General features: G+C 34.3%; 1 protein-coding gene across 6 annotated transcripts in view; it reads left to right on the forward strand.

Annotated features, from left to right (window-relative positions):
• ANTXR2 (ANTXR cell adhesion molecule 2) overlaps nt 1-18,430 on the forward strand; it is a 153,419-nt gene that overhangs the window by 93,580 nt on the left and 41,409 nt on the right. For 5 of the 6 annotated variants that reach the window (XM_063610338.1, XM_055297211.2, XM_063610337.1 and 2 more), the window contains exon 16: nt 97-177. In XM_063610338.1, coding sequence (XP_063466408.1) covers nt 97-177 — 81 coding nt within the window. Of the gene's footprint in view, nt 1-96; nt 2,193-18,430 lie in introns of those variants that run through there. The other variant, XM_055297210.2, reaches the window with a different exon arrangement.

Genomic DNA, 18,430 nt, shown 5'->3' on the forward strand with positions numbered 1-18,430 from the left:
AGAAGATTTTACTTTCTTCGTTTTACGTCTTCATTTATTCAGTACATAGAGATTGAGTACATTCTCCGGGAATTCACAAATCTCATTTTCCCTTAGGGTCGTCTTGATGCTCTCTGGGCGTTGTTGAGGCGGCAGTATGACCGGGTTTCTTTGATGCGACCTCAGGAAGGAGATGAGGTTTGTATATGGGAATGTATTGAGAAAAAGCTAACTGCTTGAGTCAGTATAATGAAGGCAGGGAAATAGTAATAAAAAATGATTTTAAAGCCCTGTTGCACTTGAGGAAGGAAATACTGTCAAGTATAGATTTCTATTACATAGAGTTTTCTATAAATTACTTGTTGTTAGAATGCGTCTTCAAACTACATTTTTACACCATTCCCTTTTCAAGAAATTCTTTACAATTCTGGTCATTTGTACACATACTTTAATAAGCACAATCATTGCATCAGCCCTTGACTTTGAAGACACAATGTTCCAACAGACTGGGAGTTAGTAGCTGAAGTCCTTCTCTAGCATTTAGTAGCATTTAGTAGCAATAAGGCCTAGGGCAAAGGCCTCAGAATCTGTTTTATAGGTATAAATATGTTCCCTGCCTTCAACAGTTGATGTAATCGAGTTTCTTGACTATTATGTAAAAGTGTCTTTAAAATTATAAAGCATTATAAAAATCTGTGATAGTGATAAACACACAAACACACACATACACACATATGTATATATTTTTCCCCACCAGGGTAGCCTGTCTGAGGCTATATTTTTGTTTTGGAAATGTGGCTACAATTACTCCAGTTTTGTAATTTCAGTAATATAGTAGTACTATTTCCCATTGTATTGATGTAAGAAAAATTGATTAAAACCTTTTCATATGTAACAATGGATAGGTTTGGTTCAGAGACAGTACAGTTCATAATAGTAGTGATGCAGGGCAGGTGAGTCCCAAAATTGAAGCTTAGCCTGGGAGAGTTCTTAACTTCATCTAAGAAGGAATCTGATGCAGGGCAGGAGGGCTCCCAAATTGGAACTTAGCCCAGGAAGGTTCCTGGCTTCATCCAGAAAAGAATTCAAGGGTAAGCCAGAGGTGTTAGCAACTTTTGTTGAAGTGACAGCGCATACCAGCAGCAGAGGTACTACTCCTTGTGGAGCAGGGCTACCCTATAGGCAGTGTGCCCAGAGGAGCAGCTCAGAGGCAGTTCTGTAGTCATATTGATACCCACTTTTAATTATATGAAAATTAAGGGGTGGATCATGCAGACATTTCTAGAAAAGGTGTGACAACTTCTGGGTCATTGGATCATTGTCATGGAAAGTGGTGGTAACTTCTGGATGTTGCCATGGCAATGGCAAACTGACATGGCACCCTGGTCAGTGTGTCTTACGGGAAAGTGTTTTCGCCCCGTCCCTGTTTTAGTTAATCATCAATTAGGTCTGGTGTCCAAGCCTCACCTCCAGAATCTAGTACTGCCTCCTACCTCATTAGAATTGTTTCGCTGCGTGTCAACATGATCGATCATTCCTCTGTTTTAACAAGGGAATAAACTTCATGAACTTCAGCTTCAGGGGATTTTTTTAAAAAGGCAATTTGAGAAAATTTATTCCTGGAATTTTCCCAACAGATCATCATTTACTGTTTGCTAAGACCATAAGTAGAGAGAACTAGTTGGTTTATAAAGCAGTCTCTTTCATGATCCAGTCACTGTGGTTCTTCATAAAAAGTTTTCACATAATAACATTTGTATCTTTTTAAATTCATCTGTGATCTGGAGTTCTGTTCTGGAACAACGTGTACTAACTCTTCTTCCTCTTCTACATGCTAGACTTTAACGTCATGTGTTTTAAAATCGTTTTCGTGCATCATCTTAGTTTTTATTCCCCAGGTTAGACTCTAGTTTATTTGTTCAATAATTTTCACCTTATTAAGTGCTGGGTATTGAGCTAACATTGAATATATACTAGCCAATAAAAACAGACAGTGGTCTCAGCTCTCTTGCTAATACTTTATATTTTCTTTTAACTGTCATGATTGCAATTTATAGTCTTTCATTATTCCTATTAATTTTGATTCAATTCAATAATTTTTGGATTATAAATATGTAAAAGCAATGGCATCAGGTAATATCGATGGGTAGAAACAAACAGCAGCCTCTGCCCTTAAGAAACCTGAACTTTGGGAAACAAGACATATACAAAAATAAGATCTATTCTGGAATGTGTTCTGGGTACTCTTGAGTGCATAGGAAAATAAAGATTAGCTCTCCCTCAGGAGAGATTAGGGAAAGCTTCTTCAAAAATATAGGTGCCCTGTCTTCGAATATAGTTAGGAGATATGTAGAATGAACATTTCCATAGATGTGGCATCATGAGCAAAGTCACCGAGGCAGTGATTCGTGGTTTGCTAGATAATCTGGGATTCAGAAGTGAAAACCAGAAAGATTCACTGGGAATAGAAAAGAAGAAATATGTGAGTTTAGATAAATTGGTATGTTTAGTTTTTAAAATGATGCATTATAATCATTCATTCAACAAATATTTACCTAGTGCCTAACATATATCAGGTAATCTGTTAGATATCAAATAAATTTAACATTCTTCTTAAATTATAATGCTGTAATATTTCAAATGTTGCCCCAGCAGGTTAAATTATTTATTTTTTCATGTTTGAAGAATAATGCTTCCCTTTCCATTATTTTGACCAAGATTTTCTTCCTTTTCCTTTTTTTTTTAATCACTATGCTCATACTTTTGTCTAAGGTAAGTCCAAAGCCTTTATTCTAACTCTTGAGGTCAGATTATTTCAAAATTCAGGATTTTTCTGATTTTAGGAATATGATACAATCTATGTATCAAATATTATGTAAAGCATCATCTCCTAATCATATTATTCAGACATTTTTCTATTATATATTAATATATATGAATTGTAAAATTCATTGCTTCCGAATGAATTTTGGTGACAAATGTAGGATAAAACTTTCAGTTTTCAAAGATTCCAAACATCAGAGATGTAGATAAAATATAGTTGACTTTTATTATGTGAGGTTAACTAAAACCCCACTTTTTCCACTCTATATGCTATTTATGCCTTTTTTAAAAATTTGTTTTTACTTAAGTGTGGGACTTCAGGCTTAGTAAACATCAGTTGTTGATTCAATTAATTGATTTGTTTTTTTCATCAGATACATATTATGATTCTATGTGTGCCTGATGCAGTCTGAGTTAATCTTTTATCATCATACCTATTCTTTTTAGCTTCAGTACTTCTGATGTTTTCTTACCTGCAAATTTTTATTTCAAGCCAATGTTGAAACCTCAGTGTGGCATCCCATGAGAGCCTTTTCTCACAGATGGACACTTCACAGTTAAGTGTCATTACTATAATGACATTACTATATGACACTTATATAATGTCATTACTATATGACACTTATAGGATGTCATTACTATATGACACTTATATATATAATATCATTACTATATGGACACTTCACAGTTAAGTGTCATTACTATGTTAAAGCTAGGAACCTACCCAAAAGTACAAACTCAGTTTACTACATGATTCCCACGGATATTTAATAATTGTGTTAAATTCCTTGCTGAATTTAAGGTATAATGTATATCTATCTAGTCACCCATCCGACCAAACCAACCACACATTCTTCCCTCAAGAAAATCAGGTAAGCTTGGCATGATTTGCTGTTTTGCCTTTATGTTTCTTGCTAGTGCTTTTTTATAATATTTATTATTTTGTTTTAGACTGAGGTTTTATGTCAAGTCTGTAGTTATCAGCATATGACCTTTACCTTTTAGACAACTTGAGAAATCTTCACCCCCCCGCCACATTTTTATTTCCCAGCTTTCCATTTTCATTGTTTCACAAAGATTATTAAGAATACCTGAATGTGGCCAGGTGTGGTGGCTCACACCTGTAATCCCAGCACTTTGGGAGGCCGAGGCAGGTGGGTCACTTGAGGCCAGGAGTTGGAGACTAGCCTGGCCAACATGGTGAAACCCTGTCTCTACCAAAAAATACAAAAATTAGCCAGGCGTGGTGGGGCACACCTGTAGTCCCAGCTACTCGGGAGGCTGAGGTGAAAGAATCACTTGAACCCAGGAGGTGAAGGTTGCAGTAGTGAGCTGAGATCACACCACTGCACTCCAGCCTGGGCAACAGAGGGACACCCTATCTCAAAATATTAAAAAAAAAAATCCGAATTTATGTCAACTCCACATCATCAACCAGGTCTTCTTTATTTCATAAAATTAACTCCCATATAACTTCCCTATCCCACACACATATAAACCTTAACCTACATTTTTCCAGAGATTTAATCATAAAAATACACAGCAAGAATTATTGCACTACTTTAGTGAAATAGCTTTTTGTACATTATTGGGATAATTGAAGGGCCCCAACATTTTTTATAAGTTTACAGTATGTATTAGGACACCATACTGTTTTGGTTTCACCATCTCTAAAGTGCTATCATACCTCCCTTCCTCCCCACCTTCCTTTTTCCCTCCCTCCTTTCCTTCCTTCCTTCTTCTTTTTCCTTTGTTTCTTCTTAAATACATTTATTTCCACTATGCTTTCACTTTGTTTTGACAATTTCTTATACTAGTTTATACATTTTTATATGTTAATTTTCAGTTGGCTTCTTGTGAACAAATGAAGCCTTCAGTTGCCCTATTCTTATAGTCACCAGCACAGTAAATATCTTTATTGACAAAGGCAACTTGTGCCAAAAATAATCTGCAACAATCATAGGACACTTAATCATGGTAAATATTTCAGTGATTTTTTTAAGTCTCTAAAATAATGTAAACATAAAAATATTATTATTCAAAAAGTAATATTTAATTATTTGTTTAAATAAAATCATATTTGCATGGGGCAGTGATATAATCTGTATTGAGACTCTAATATCCTACAAGTTTTATTTCTATTTTATAGAAAGAGCACATAATATTTCTTAAATTTCAGTTCTTTTTTGCTTTAGAGTATCTTTCATTTGGGGAATTTACAGTAATTTACCTATTCAGAAAATAATGACGCAGAGGCAGGAAGAGTATTAGGAATTTAGAGTATATTTGGCACAGCTAATTTGGATACATGACATTAAAATTGGATGATCTGCTTTGGTAATGCTTTATCTATGCATGAGAAGACATCCATAGCTCACCGCTACCTTCTACTTACTGTGGTTAGTTGGTAAAATGTTAAAGTTACTGAACCTTATGGTTTTTACCAATTTAGTTTATATAGGTGTGGTTTATCTCATGGAATTACATGTACTAAAGAAAATTAAAATTTAGGGGACTACGATGCCCAAGTGGTAGTAGCCTCTACTTCTCTGGCTGTTCTTTAAATAACTGTTTATCTATCTACATTTATATTTGCTTCAAGAAAGGAGAAAATGAATTGACCGCAGGGTAGTGTGTGTGTGTGTGTGTGTGTGTGTGTGTGTGTGTGTGTGTAAGTCCTGGCATAATCATTCATTGAATGAGAAAAATTAGTCCTGGAGTTCTTTTGTTAGCTTTAAATAATCAGGCACACCTACAATTGGGGTCTAAGCAAGGGTGAAATCCTATTGTTTGCAAATTTACATCCCAAATGTCAATCAAAATCTGATTAAATGAAAAACATTGAACTGAGATCAATTCATGAAAGATTTTATATTTTTAAGAGATGTCCATTGCCCTTTGAAAATGTATATCACTTTTATATCAACAAATCTATGTTCTCAACTAATTATCTGATATTAGGAATATTAGGAAATTTGTAAATAGCATTGTATCAGCTTAGATTAGATACACTGATTCCCTCTAAAAGAATTGTCTATGCATAGCAAAAAGTTCACTGGAACAAATGTTATTGTCTCTTAAGGTCAATTCTTTTTAAAATAAACTTTCTTATCAACATATAAATTGAATATATTTTGCAAATAATTTTATTTTCCTGTGTTTTCTGTGCTCATAATGGTTTCTGTGTGTATATATGCATAATATTTACTTTTGATTATGCTTCTTATGAAGTATTTATACAGGTATACAAGTTCCATGTGTGTGATTATAAAGCAATTTTTACACTGTAGAAATCAGGAAGAGTTTAAACAATTTTTTTAGTTAGAAATGGATGGAACTTGATGTGTATTGTCAAGAAGTAATTAAGAATGCTTTCTTATATCTGATTTTTAAAGGAAGTAATAGTGACTCTAAAAAAAGGCAAAAACAAACTTCATGCCACTTGAGAGACAATAAAACACAGTTGTTTTCAGGTTGTGGCTAATGGTCCTAAATAACACGACCTCTGCCTAGTCAACAGCATGTTTTCTACCTAGGAAAACAATCTTGTCATTTATTTATAATTGTTTACTGCAGATTCTGCCTCTTGAGACTCAAGTTTAGTTGTATAAACAAATCAGCGTTCCTAGAACTCAACCCAGAGTCACGCACATTTACTCTGTAAGTCCCGTCACGGCGAATTTCCAGCCAAATGCGCCCCTTTTATGGCTGAGAGGCCGCACCGGGCACGTTTGTGGAAGAATTCACTGCTGAATTGAAGTCCTTGATCAAGTAATTGAAGTTCAGGCATAAAGTATCAAAGCAGGCGAGCAGTCTCCCGCTCGGGCCCTCTCTCGCGCTCTCTTCCGCGCGCCAGCTCCCGCCGAGGTGGCGGGGTCCGCGAGCCGCACGCCGGGCCCGGGCTTTGATTGGGGCGGGAAGTCCTCCGAGTCATGAATGTTTCAGCGCGGCGCGCGAGGTGAGGGCCGCGCGTCCAGGTGTAAGCTAGCAGGTTGTCGCTGACATCTGTTTGCAGCGGCGGCAGCGGCCTCCCCAGCCCGCAGCGAGCGGCCGGATTGTCAGCGGAGGTAGTTGAGAGCGGCAGAACCGTTTTGGTCTCACTCTCGCTGCCTGGAGGCCTGAAACACCAAAGGTAGGAGTGGGGGTGGACACAGCTGCGCTCCCAAACTTGCCTTAGGCACAAATAAGAGATCTAATGTAGTTTGACTCCGTTGCGGTGGGGAGACGAGGACAGAAAGCCACTTCAGAGACAACTTAACGCTGCAACATCTGCCGCCAAGTTTCCAGGGAGTGACAGGGGACAGCAGGTACAGATCGAAGTCTCCACATAAGCAACCTCCATTAAGCCGTGGACTCTTTTGAAGGGCCTCCATCAAACATGCCGGAGTCCGCAGCAGGAGTTTGTTTGGTTTTCAAAGCAGTGTTTTGTTTTTCGCAGTAACAAGGTAATTTATAAATGATGCATTACCATGCGTTCTCCTTTTTGATTTGAAAAGAGAGAGTTAGAGAAGCAGAAAGGCAAAGAAAGAAGAAAGCGCAGCACTAGTTTTGGAGTAGTTCCACAAACCAATTAAATCCCCTAGGAGCTTCTTGGCTGTAATCGAGGTTATGTTAACCTTCAGAAGGCAGTCTCTCCTCAGCAGCAAGCAGACATAAAAGTGTGTATACAGCAGTTGAAGAATGCTAGTAACACTCGTCAAGTACATCCACCATTTGTTTTTAAACTTGTAAGGTTTCTTATTACACGCAGATGAAATTGAATTAAATTTTTTGCAGATGGATGTAATTTTTTAGTATAACAAAATTTACCAAATTGAATTGACTTTAATTTATTCCTATTCATAAAGACTTCATTCCTATAGTTGCATATAAAAAATAAAATGTTAAGTCGGAAGTAAGCAAACATTTTCTTTTTGGGCGGTTCTCCTCCTCTACTACCTACATTCAACCAGAAACAAAAAACTCAAGAATTTGTTGACTTTTCAATGGAAATACTGCAAAAACTCCTTAATTTTGCACACGTAAATGTGACATAATAGAATTGGTTAAAATATTAGCCTGATAAAGAGCTCCTGGGAATGGTAAGATAATAAAGATTCTATAGTTACGTAAAATATTATCATCCGTAAAATTTAGGCTCCCTTTCTTGAGTAAAAGGAGAGATGGTGACTCAAAAGTATCCTTTGGAGAGGGAAGTAGCCAGGGAGCAATGGCCTAAGGGCAGATGGTAGTATGTAGCAAAGTTTTTATGTCTTGTTGAAATAAGCAACATAAATATTTTTCAGTATATTGAGAGGACTTTCGTCAGTTGTGCAGATGTTATTTCATTTTTTTGAAATGATTGACGGCAATTGCTTTCTCAAGAATATTCAGTCTGACAGAACATCTTAATCCTCCAATTTTTTAAATCTACAGCAAAACCCACAAAAATATCAGAGAAGACAGGTTGCACAAGTTCATTTAAAACGGACCAGAGAATCCTGATAACGTCAAAGTCAAAGGCTTTGGGCTCTACCTCTTGTTTACATCTCTAGTTCTAAATTTATGCTCGTGCCTTTCAGTCCTGCTTGTGAATTTTCAGGCTCACACTGGCCTTGCCCTTTTTAATGGTGGCTTCTTAAATGATTACAACCTTCTCAAGGATGGCTTTGTACTCCATTATGTTAACAAATCACCCAGTGCTTAGCACTCTTAAACCATGTCATCTTCAAATACAATAAGCATCTGGATAGTAGAGATTCTGCATCACACTGCCATTATGTTCCCATCACAGTTGCGAAGTGTAACCACTAGTGGGTCTTTCAGAGCAGATTGAAACCTTCACTCAATTGATTCGATGCTTCAAATGTCTTCAGTGCCTAGAATTATGCTGCTAATGACTGCATTCTTAAAAAAATCATTAAAATATATGTATATTGATAGCTTGGGTTAGTCAATATTATTACCCCAAAAATCATTATTTTTAGAAAGGGCTACATTCTTAAATTTAGTTTTTAGTTTCCATCCAACTATTTTGTGCCATATAGCTGAACTTTGTAACAGATTTCAGGGGCTTTAGAAAAAATAACCCTTTATTGTAGCCTAATTGAGTCAGTCCTATCATGTATAAAATGCCCATGTATTTCTATTCATTTCCTTTTATATATTAAAGTGACAGAGTAGAAAATATAAACATGTTTAAAAACTGTAAACCCATTGTTTACCTTTTATTTCTATAAGATCTGAAATTCGTTATAGTTTCTTTAGGGCAATTCTGATGCAACAAAGCTGGAAAAGAATACCACTAGACTTTTCCGTTCTTTATATTATCTTTCATTATTATTATCTTTGGCCTTTACCTTTCAGGGCATCTTTAAAATACCATCATATTCCATTTAAATTAATGGAAGTAATTAACTTCAGTTTATACCTATTTGAAAGATAAATTTTTACTGGAATAATCCATCTCATGAACATGCCATTATTACTACTATCCCACTGACTGTTTTAGGAGAGTGTGTATATATATATATATGAATGTGCATATAGCATGTTTATAACTATATATATGTATATATTCTTATAGGACATATTTGCTCACTGTGTATATCATCAACTGTTTCTGTGGAAAATAACAAATTCATGAAATAGAATGCTTTTTGATAACATTTCTTAGTTTCAATAAAATAATCTCTTAATTAGGTATATAAGTTGGCAAAGGTGTTGACTCAGTCTGGTTTCCTGAAGTGAAATGCAGAATATGCAAAATTTAATCATTTAAATTACCAAAAAATTTATTTTTTTTCAAAGAACCTGTAAACAGAACTTGGGTACTTGGTTGTCTCCCCTCCCCATATAGGCATTATTAGCTATTTAGTGGAATCATATACATTTTATGTATTAATTTCCAAGTTTAGATAAATATTTATCTTGATTAAAATTTCATCAGCAACCTTTTGATAAACAAGAAACAAAAAACGATTATTGTAAATACCTCTTCTCAATGCACTGGTTTTAGAAATGTAACTTCTTTTCATCATCATCAGTGAGCTCTGGCACTCTGAAAGAATACTTTTGGCTGAGTGTGGGGCTCACACCTGCAATCCCAACACTTCGGGAGGCAGAGATGAGAGAATCTCTTGAGTCCCAAAGTTTGAGACCAGCCTGGGCAACATAGGGAGACCCCATCTCTACAAAAAATACAAACAAAATATTAGCCTGGTAGAGTGGAACATGCCTGTAGTAGCAGCTACCTGGGAGGCTGAGGTGGGAGGATTGCTTGAGCCAGGGATGTCAAGGCTGCAGTAAGCCATGATCACACTACTGCACTCCAGCCTGGGTGACAGAGCAAGATTCCATCTTAAAAAAATAACAATAATAAAAAAAGGAATACTTTCGAAATGTCTTGGTGGTCCAGGACTAAACACATTATTTTCTGAGGCTCAACGTATGGCTGTGATGTAGAATACCTTGAAGACATCAATTAAATCATCCAATGGGGAGCAGAAATGTCAACACAGATACAATTTTAAGCTTTATTTTCCATTTTTTGGTTACTTTGTGTATGGTTTTTATATACTTTTTATTACAGAGGCTTAAATATATATTTAAATAAATTACTATAATTTCTAATAATTTACAAAAATCTACATTATTCTACATGTGTTAAATACTCATTTTTAAATTTAGAGGTCAGAAGACCCAGCCCAAGGGGGGATACAGTGCATTGTTTTGTAGACAGTTTGTTACTTAAATAGAATGCACTATGTTGGTGCCTATGTGTCTACCAGAACCCTATTTATAAGTGTAGTTTAAGGAAAGCTTTATAACTCAGTTAAGGAAATTGGCTTGAGTAGGAAGCTTTTATTGCCCCTTTAGTCCTAAAAATGTACTTATAAAATGCCTTTTCAACTTTGCTAAATATCTCTCATTTTTATTTATAAATAAAACACTAGGATTTGTATAACATAGAAACTAATATATAGTAGTATGCAATAGTAATAATTATACTAAGTAATTTCTTTAAAAATTTTTCCATATCGTTTCTATTTATATTTTCCACTAATTGTACTCTGAATCAAATTCCAACCTCCAACATTTAAGAATTTTGAAACTGATATAATTTTGAGGTATAAAATAAAAATAATTTATTTTTCAAACTTTGCAAATAACATAAAAAAAAGAGAGAAGGAAACAGAAAATAAGGAGAAATGAAAGAATACCCGTGAACATTTGTTTACCATTTTATTTTTTCTGGCTTTGGGTTAACACTTTCCTAGTTTCAAATAGTTACAAGTTTTTTTTCTCCTTATGCTTTTAAAAAACTTATAAAGTTAGGATAGTTTCTACAAACTCCTTGCCATTTCACAATAATTTTATTCTCTGATATACATCATCTCTTTCTCCTTACAGAGCTCTTTTCACTTGGAAAATGTAGCAGAAAGATACTTTAGGTTCCCATAATGCTTCTTAGTAAGCAGGTTAGTATACTGAAAATAATACATAATATATATATTAAATTTCATAATCATATCCAGTACTAAGCATACTTTTGTTTTGAATCATATTAGTTTTCTAATTTTTTTTTAAATCAAGCACTTTTGTTTTCTAGAGCCATTTCCTGACATGAATGATTTCTTAATAGTTAATTATGAATTCACTTTATTTTATTTAAATAGCTTTAAGGCCAAACCTAGTGCAGATTGATGAGGCATACACACAGACACACGCACATATGCCCATCTCAAATCTTAGTTGCCTAAAAGAGTTAGTAAGTCTGTAAAACATTTCAATAAAACATCCAAATAGCATGTTTACATACATAGCATACAGATAAATTTCTGGAGTAAAGAGGGATTACTTTCCCATTATCTTTCTCTAATTCTTTCATTTCTCTCCCTTGTCTGACTTCCTAACATTGATTGAGGCTTCCACTGCTTTGTCCTCATCGTTAGAGACATCATTAGATGTCATTCTTAGACAATGCGACCTTCCCTCTTGAATTCCACTTGCATGTCTCTGAGAGCTTATGTGAATTTTCCGCTTCGATGCCCTTTGTCACTACATTATCTGTGTTTAGCAGGACTTAGCCATTTTCCTCATGTATGTCTTTCAAATTATAGTTATATAACTTTTCTCTCAATCATTTGCTCTATCCCTCACCAGATGTATCTAAACTGAGGCCCACTAGACTTAAGCACACCATTGTGGTTCCCACAGCTCAGTGAGCAGGGTCAAGATCTTAACTCTCTAATTCTGGGTACAGTCTCCTATGCCATCAGATAACATAATTACCCTGTAATATGCATGAGATATTGATTCGAGGAACAGAATTTTGTCTATTATAGTTCCTCTTAGTTTTATTATAATTAAGAATATAAATTATAAGTTAATATGTGCATTAGATCCTAGTGATTCATAAGTGAGGTATAATTTGAATTTGTAGAATTTAAACATTTCTGTTATCTTTACTTATTATTTTACTACTTATAAATCAAGCTACTGAGAAAAATAGGACAGAACAATTCTGAAATTTAACAAGTTTGAATTATTTTCTACAAAAATATGGCTAAGGATGATGATACAAATGTTATTTATATGGGGCTAAAATTAGTCATTTTGGATGGTTAATTTTTAAGTTGTAATTAAATCTATTGAACATTTTCTGAATTATAAAAACATAACACAATCATTTTCCTTTAGGCTAAATTTTGAACAAATGAAGGCTTTTAATTTTTATTGTCTTTTTCAGAATTTTTTTTTGCTTGCAGTTGCATTTTTTTCATTTTTTAAAAACAGATTTGATCTTTATTCATATTCTATTTAAGAAAAATTTTCAGTGATTGGAATTCTTGTGAGACCTGTATTTGTCCTAGCCAAATCATATATTTTAATGTTAATTAATCTTTTGCATAATCATCTATGGTGCTGGCCTACATGTGGCTTATGTTAGCTCTGAGTGCATTAGTCCAGTTTACAGAAACGCTGGCTCTTCTCAACAAACAGTGAGAAGAGAATTTAATTCAGTTACTACTCTCCAGAAGAGGTAGGACGGTTTTAACTGTCCTCTGAATCCAGATTTATGAACTAGTCTTATGCTCTTAACTAGATTAGTTGCTTTTCCATTAACTGCTTAAAGTAGGACAGCTGTCTGAGCTGTTGGTTGTAAATTTGCCGATGTCTACTTCCTTAATCTCAGATACAAAAAGCAACAGATAACAGGATCAAAGTTTCAGGACCTTTGTTTTTCACAGCCTGAAATGAGCATGGAGGGGCTCATGAATGGGAGATTGAAAAGATGTGAGGAAGTGTTACACTGGAGAAAAAGGGATGACTTCTGTCGTTAATCTTAATTAATTGCTAAGAGTTATAAATCTGAGTTATTAATACTGATGTTAAGCTCTTAATACACTTTTCATGCTCTGGCATCAGTACTCTTTTATGAGATAAGAAGTTTAGGAAGGAGAGAGGTGTGTGTGTGTGTGTGTGTGTGAGATAAAATATTTTCATTTACATATTTCAAATACTTCTTTGGGTTAATATTCAGAACTTCACCTTTTGACAGTTACTGTAGGGCAGTTAGGAATGATAGACAAGTACCAATAAATTCGAATAAAATCCCTAGGTATAGCAACAGCAGTAAATCTGAATGATATTACTTTCATGTTTACCAGCATACAAAATACTTCACTGAAGAGGAAACATCAGATTATGAGGTGATATAGAAGGAGAGAGAATCAAGACCTAGAAAAGGAGAAAGAAAAGAAAAGGAAAAAATGAAGAATAGGGAAAAGGTGTTGTTTTAATTAATAATTTGCAGGCAATAGGAAAATGAAGTGTCATTCAAATAATAAACTATAAATTATGTTTTTAAGGTTGTATATTTCACTATTGCAGCCCTAATCACTTGGAAGTAAACAGATTGAAACTTGAAATGACTAAACAGTCTTTTCTTAAAATTTTGTTTTCCTTCCTTTCCTCCCACTGTTGCTGTTCCACTAATGTTTGTCTAGTTAACACCTTTTTACCATTAAGTCTATATTATTATTCTGTCATAGTTTTCAATGTGAAATTGCAACTAACCATATTGTTTATGAGAATTTTGGCCACAAAAAATGGCTTGTAACCCTTCAAGGGGAAATCTTTAAAAAACAGATAAGGCTCAAAACTTCAAAAGTATGATTTTTGGATTATATCTCATGTTCTCCATTTATTTGGACAAAATAAAAAGAAAAGCTCTGTAATGAAAATATAGAGCACACTGAATTATTTTAGTTTTTACACATGTATCTTACCTCTAATGACAGTGAAGTAAATTTCAGTAGTAAAGTATAATCAGTAGCTTAGATATTCTTAAGTTTTCTACAAATTTAAAATCACAAATTTGGCTTTGAGATATATCATACTTTTCTTTTTGCAGCAGTGTTTTCTTCCTTTAATGATGATCTTTAAATGTAAGTAGGAAAACATACAAATGAAATAGTGTTCGTTTCATGTATCAACCCATTTATTTTTGTACCTGTTAATTATTGAAGATGCAAAAATCTGCAGGCATTAAGGATTTAGATTTTATTTATAGTCTGTGGATAGTAACAGCTTTGAATTGGACAATAACATGATGCAAAAGAAGTTAGAATTAGACTCCTGGAGGGTTCTCAAATTTGTAAAAGGAATGGAAATAATATGTGTTTTCCTGAGTAGCTTAGCCCTATCTCAATGTTTCTGCCTTTGTAGATAGCCTTTCATTATGGGCTCCAAAAGGAATCACATAAAAATTATGATATAGCAGGTCATATTATATGTGATATAACAGGTCAAATTGGTGGATTTGGTGGATTGTCAAGTGGTCAAGTGGATTCTTAGATGAAAGAACACTTTTTTCCTAATATAAATCCACTCTGTTTTTTAGACCACAGATTTAGGTTCATTAACTGAAAAACAGGGATTATTGGCTTCAGCTATTTTTCTTGATTTGCCAGGGGTCTTCTTCCTTGCTTCTCGGGAATAAAACGTGGGTTTCCAATACTTCCAATGCTTCTATGAGTGTGTGTGTGTGTGTGCGTGCGCATGCATATACTTGTGTGCGTGGTGATGTTTGTGTCTAATGGGAGGTAGCAAGGTATTGTCGTTGTTGAGGGAACTCGTAATTCCAGGAGAGGGGAGTATACTTTATTTTTATAGAGAAGGGTCAGAACTCCAATTCAGCTAACAGTCACTGAGCACCTACTATGTCTTATGTATGTTTAATTACCACATTTTTGTCCTATCTGTGCTGAGTCGGTGTCATACTGTTCTCATTTAACAGATGAATATGAGATCTAGAGATGTTTGGTGAATTTCCCAAGGGTACATTGCCGAATGTAACAGAATCTAGATTGAGAGTCAGGTTTTAAAATCCAGTGAGAGCTCGTTATTCCGTGCTGTCATTTTACAGTGCAGCACTTGATTCCTCTACCTATTCAGGCAATAACTGACTGACTTAGGGCAATTATACATGTAGGGAAGCACTTTTAAAATTTCAGTTTTGAACCTGATTCTTCTGGTGCCTAGCTTATCAACTGTGTATCTGTGTTTTACTGATAAGTTACTTTGGCATATATTCAGAATGCATGCATATTACTCAATAATACACATACACAACATACATTTAATTATATAGGCATCTATAAATAATATTTAATATTTAGAAGTGGCAATAAATTCTACAGCAAGTTTATACAGAATAAGGAATTTTTACATCACAAGAAACCTTAGAAGTTGTGTAATTCAACCCCTTCGTATACTGCAACTTCCATCCCTACTTCAATTCTCTCCATGAGGGACAAGCGTGTTCAAAAGCACAAGAGGGATGAACTAGCTTATATATTCCAGGAATTGCACATTGCTTTTCAAACTGTAGCAAGAGATTGGCAGCTGAAAAGGTGAGTTATGCAAGAGATTAGGAGCTGGGAAAGTGAGTTATAGGAAGGAGGAAAAATTAGAGCCATTCCTATAGCCCTTGGTGGCATATTGGAAAGAACACTGCATTGGGAGTCAGGGGAGTTGGGATCTCGATACTGTCATTTATCAGCTTCAATCTGGCACAAATTTTCTAAACCTTCTGGTCTTCAGTTTTCTCATTTGTGTGTAGAAAAATAAATGATCAAAAAGATACCTTTGAATTCTAGCAGTCTTGTTTTTATAAAAAAATCTAATTGCAACCAACCCAGCTCTATGAATATGAAATTTTTCATATGCTCATAAGGGTATCCCCAAAACCCTGCACATTGCTCTCAGAGAGTAGGCCTTAACAGTATTTGAACAGAATAATTCATGCAGGTGGAAATTCTAACTTATTGTTTAGAATATGTTTAAATTAATTCATACTTTTTTTAGTAAATAGACATTTCATGAGGCCAGCAATAATGAATAAATAAATATTTTACAAGTTACTATAAGACTAAAAAGTGTCATATATTCTGCATAGTATTTGAAACATGTTCAAGGGACTATAAAAATACTGTGATTCTAGATCCATAATGGGTATCTTGCTACTGGTTACACTTTAAAATAATTTGAAAATAACTGCATATGAAAGTGAGTAAGGGAAATACAGATTTTAAGAGATCTGTATATTTATTTAAATTTTATGCCAGTTTCCTCTCTTTATAAAATTTGTCTATTTCTCACTGATTTTCTTCTTTCAAAATAAGAAGAGATCAATGTGTGATATTAGATTATCTCCATTGTCATTTTGATATGCTGTATTTTGCTGCCTTGTGTCACACCTGTAAAATAATTTAAACACAAGCTATCATTTTATTTAATACTGTTATAAGCAAATGAGTACTAATGTGTTCTTGTCATTAAATGCATGTGGATACTGGAACTGTTCTCCCATTGGGTCACATTTAAATTGATTTTCCAACTTGACTTAACAATAATGGACAAATGTTAAATGAAAATCAATCACTTTTACTTAAATCAGCCTAATACACTCATTTTATTAAGTGGTCTTTTTACCTACAGCTAACTAGATGACAAATAACACTTGTCTAGCCTCTGACCTCTAGCCTCTGACCTCCGGCCTCTGCCCTCCGGTCTGGCTTCTGAATGCGTTTAAAAAACCTCTCAGTACAGATCATGATTTTATTCTTATATGACATATTCTTTATTAATTAGATGAAAGTATATTTCAGATATTTTTTATAAATAGAACAAAATCCTGAATTAATATTATTTCAATCACAAATTCATTCTTTTTAAAATCTGAGGTCTTGCTCTCATCCAGTCTGGAGTCCAGTTGTACAGTCTTGACTCATTGCAGCCTTGAACTCCTGGGCTCAAGTGATCCTCCTACTTTAGCCTCCTGAGTAGCTGGAACTACAGATGCCTGTCACTGGGCCCAGTTTTTAATTACAAATTTTTAGGCCCTTAATATTTCAAATATTTCAAACATGTATCATGTTACTCTACTTATCAAAACAACTCACAGTAAAACATTTTTATTGCTCTTTTAAAGATAAGGAAACTGAGACTTTAAAATGTCAAGTAAGTCTGGACATGGTGGCTCATACCTGTAATCCTAGCATTTTAGGAGGCCAAGGTGGGAGGACTACTTGAGCCCAAGAGATTGAGGCTGCAGTGACCCTGCACTTCAGCCTGGGCAACCGAGCAAGACCTTGTCTCAAAAACAAACAACAACTATATAGAGATCTCAAGTTGCCAGATTCATGCAGGTAGGTAGGTGATAAGTGGTATTACCTCTAACTTTAAATAGGTTATTGAAAAATTTAGTTCGTGTAAATTCTGCTTTATGTTTCAAAATTTATTGGTCAGTTTTACAGAAAATGTACAGCAGTTTAGAGTTTGTGTTTTCGTTATATTAATAAGTTATAGGCCCAGGTGTTGAATTAAGAAAAATTTAACAATAAAATTGAAAAGGCCAACATATAAATGAGAAGTACTAGTGAACTATTTTCGTAACATAGGACTCACTAGTGAATATTTAAATATAATACATACAAAACATAAATATTAAGTATCTTAATCTGTAAATATTGGGGTCAGAAAATTATTTGTGGATTGATTTTTAAGCACCTACAGATATTGTCCAGAGGCCAAAACTTAAGAATAATTATAAAGTTATATACTTTACTTAAAAAAATGAAATATAATTAATGGTAGAAAATAAATCAACATGTTAGTCTTAATATTAAAATATTAAAATTGATTATCATTTCTAACCTGTAAAATCAAAGCAAAAGGAGTTCTATCTGGAGGCTAAGATTATGACACAAGCCCAAATTATATATTTCAAATATCAAAGCTCTCAGATTTACTATGGAAAAGCCATCATTTTTAGTTTAGGATACTGTTGGCACAGTCATAATTTATAATTTATAATTCCCTCTTAAAATCTAGTTTTCAGAATCTTTCATCATTTTAGACTTCCGTTAAATTTACTGTGAATTTACTGTTTATTTCCCAGATCATTCTGAGAGCTTGAGCTCTTATTTTGATCTATGGAGCAACTGATTTCACTTATCAAATTTATTCTTTGATACATCTGAAAATAGTGTGCCCAAAATCATCTTACAAAAATTAAATCCTGAAATGGTTTTTAAAGTATTAATATCTCTTCAGGTACGTTAGTGAAAACTGAGGCAAA

The sequence above is a fragment of the Symphalangus syndactylus genome, chromosome 10 (assembly GCF_028878055.3).
Source record: "Symphalangus syndactylus isolate Jambi chromosome 10, NHGRI_mSymSyn1-v2.1_pri, whole genome shotgun sequence".
NCBI lineage: Eukaryota > Metazoa > Chordata > Mammalia > Primates > Hylobatidae > Symphalangus > Symphalangus syndactylus.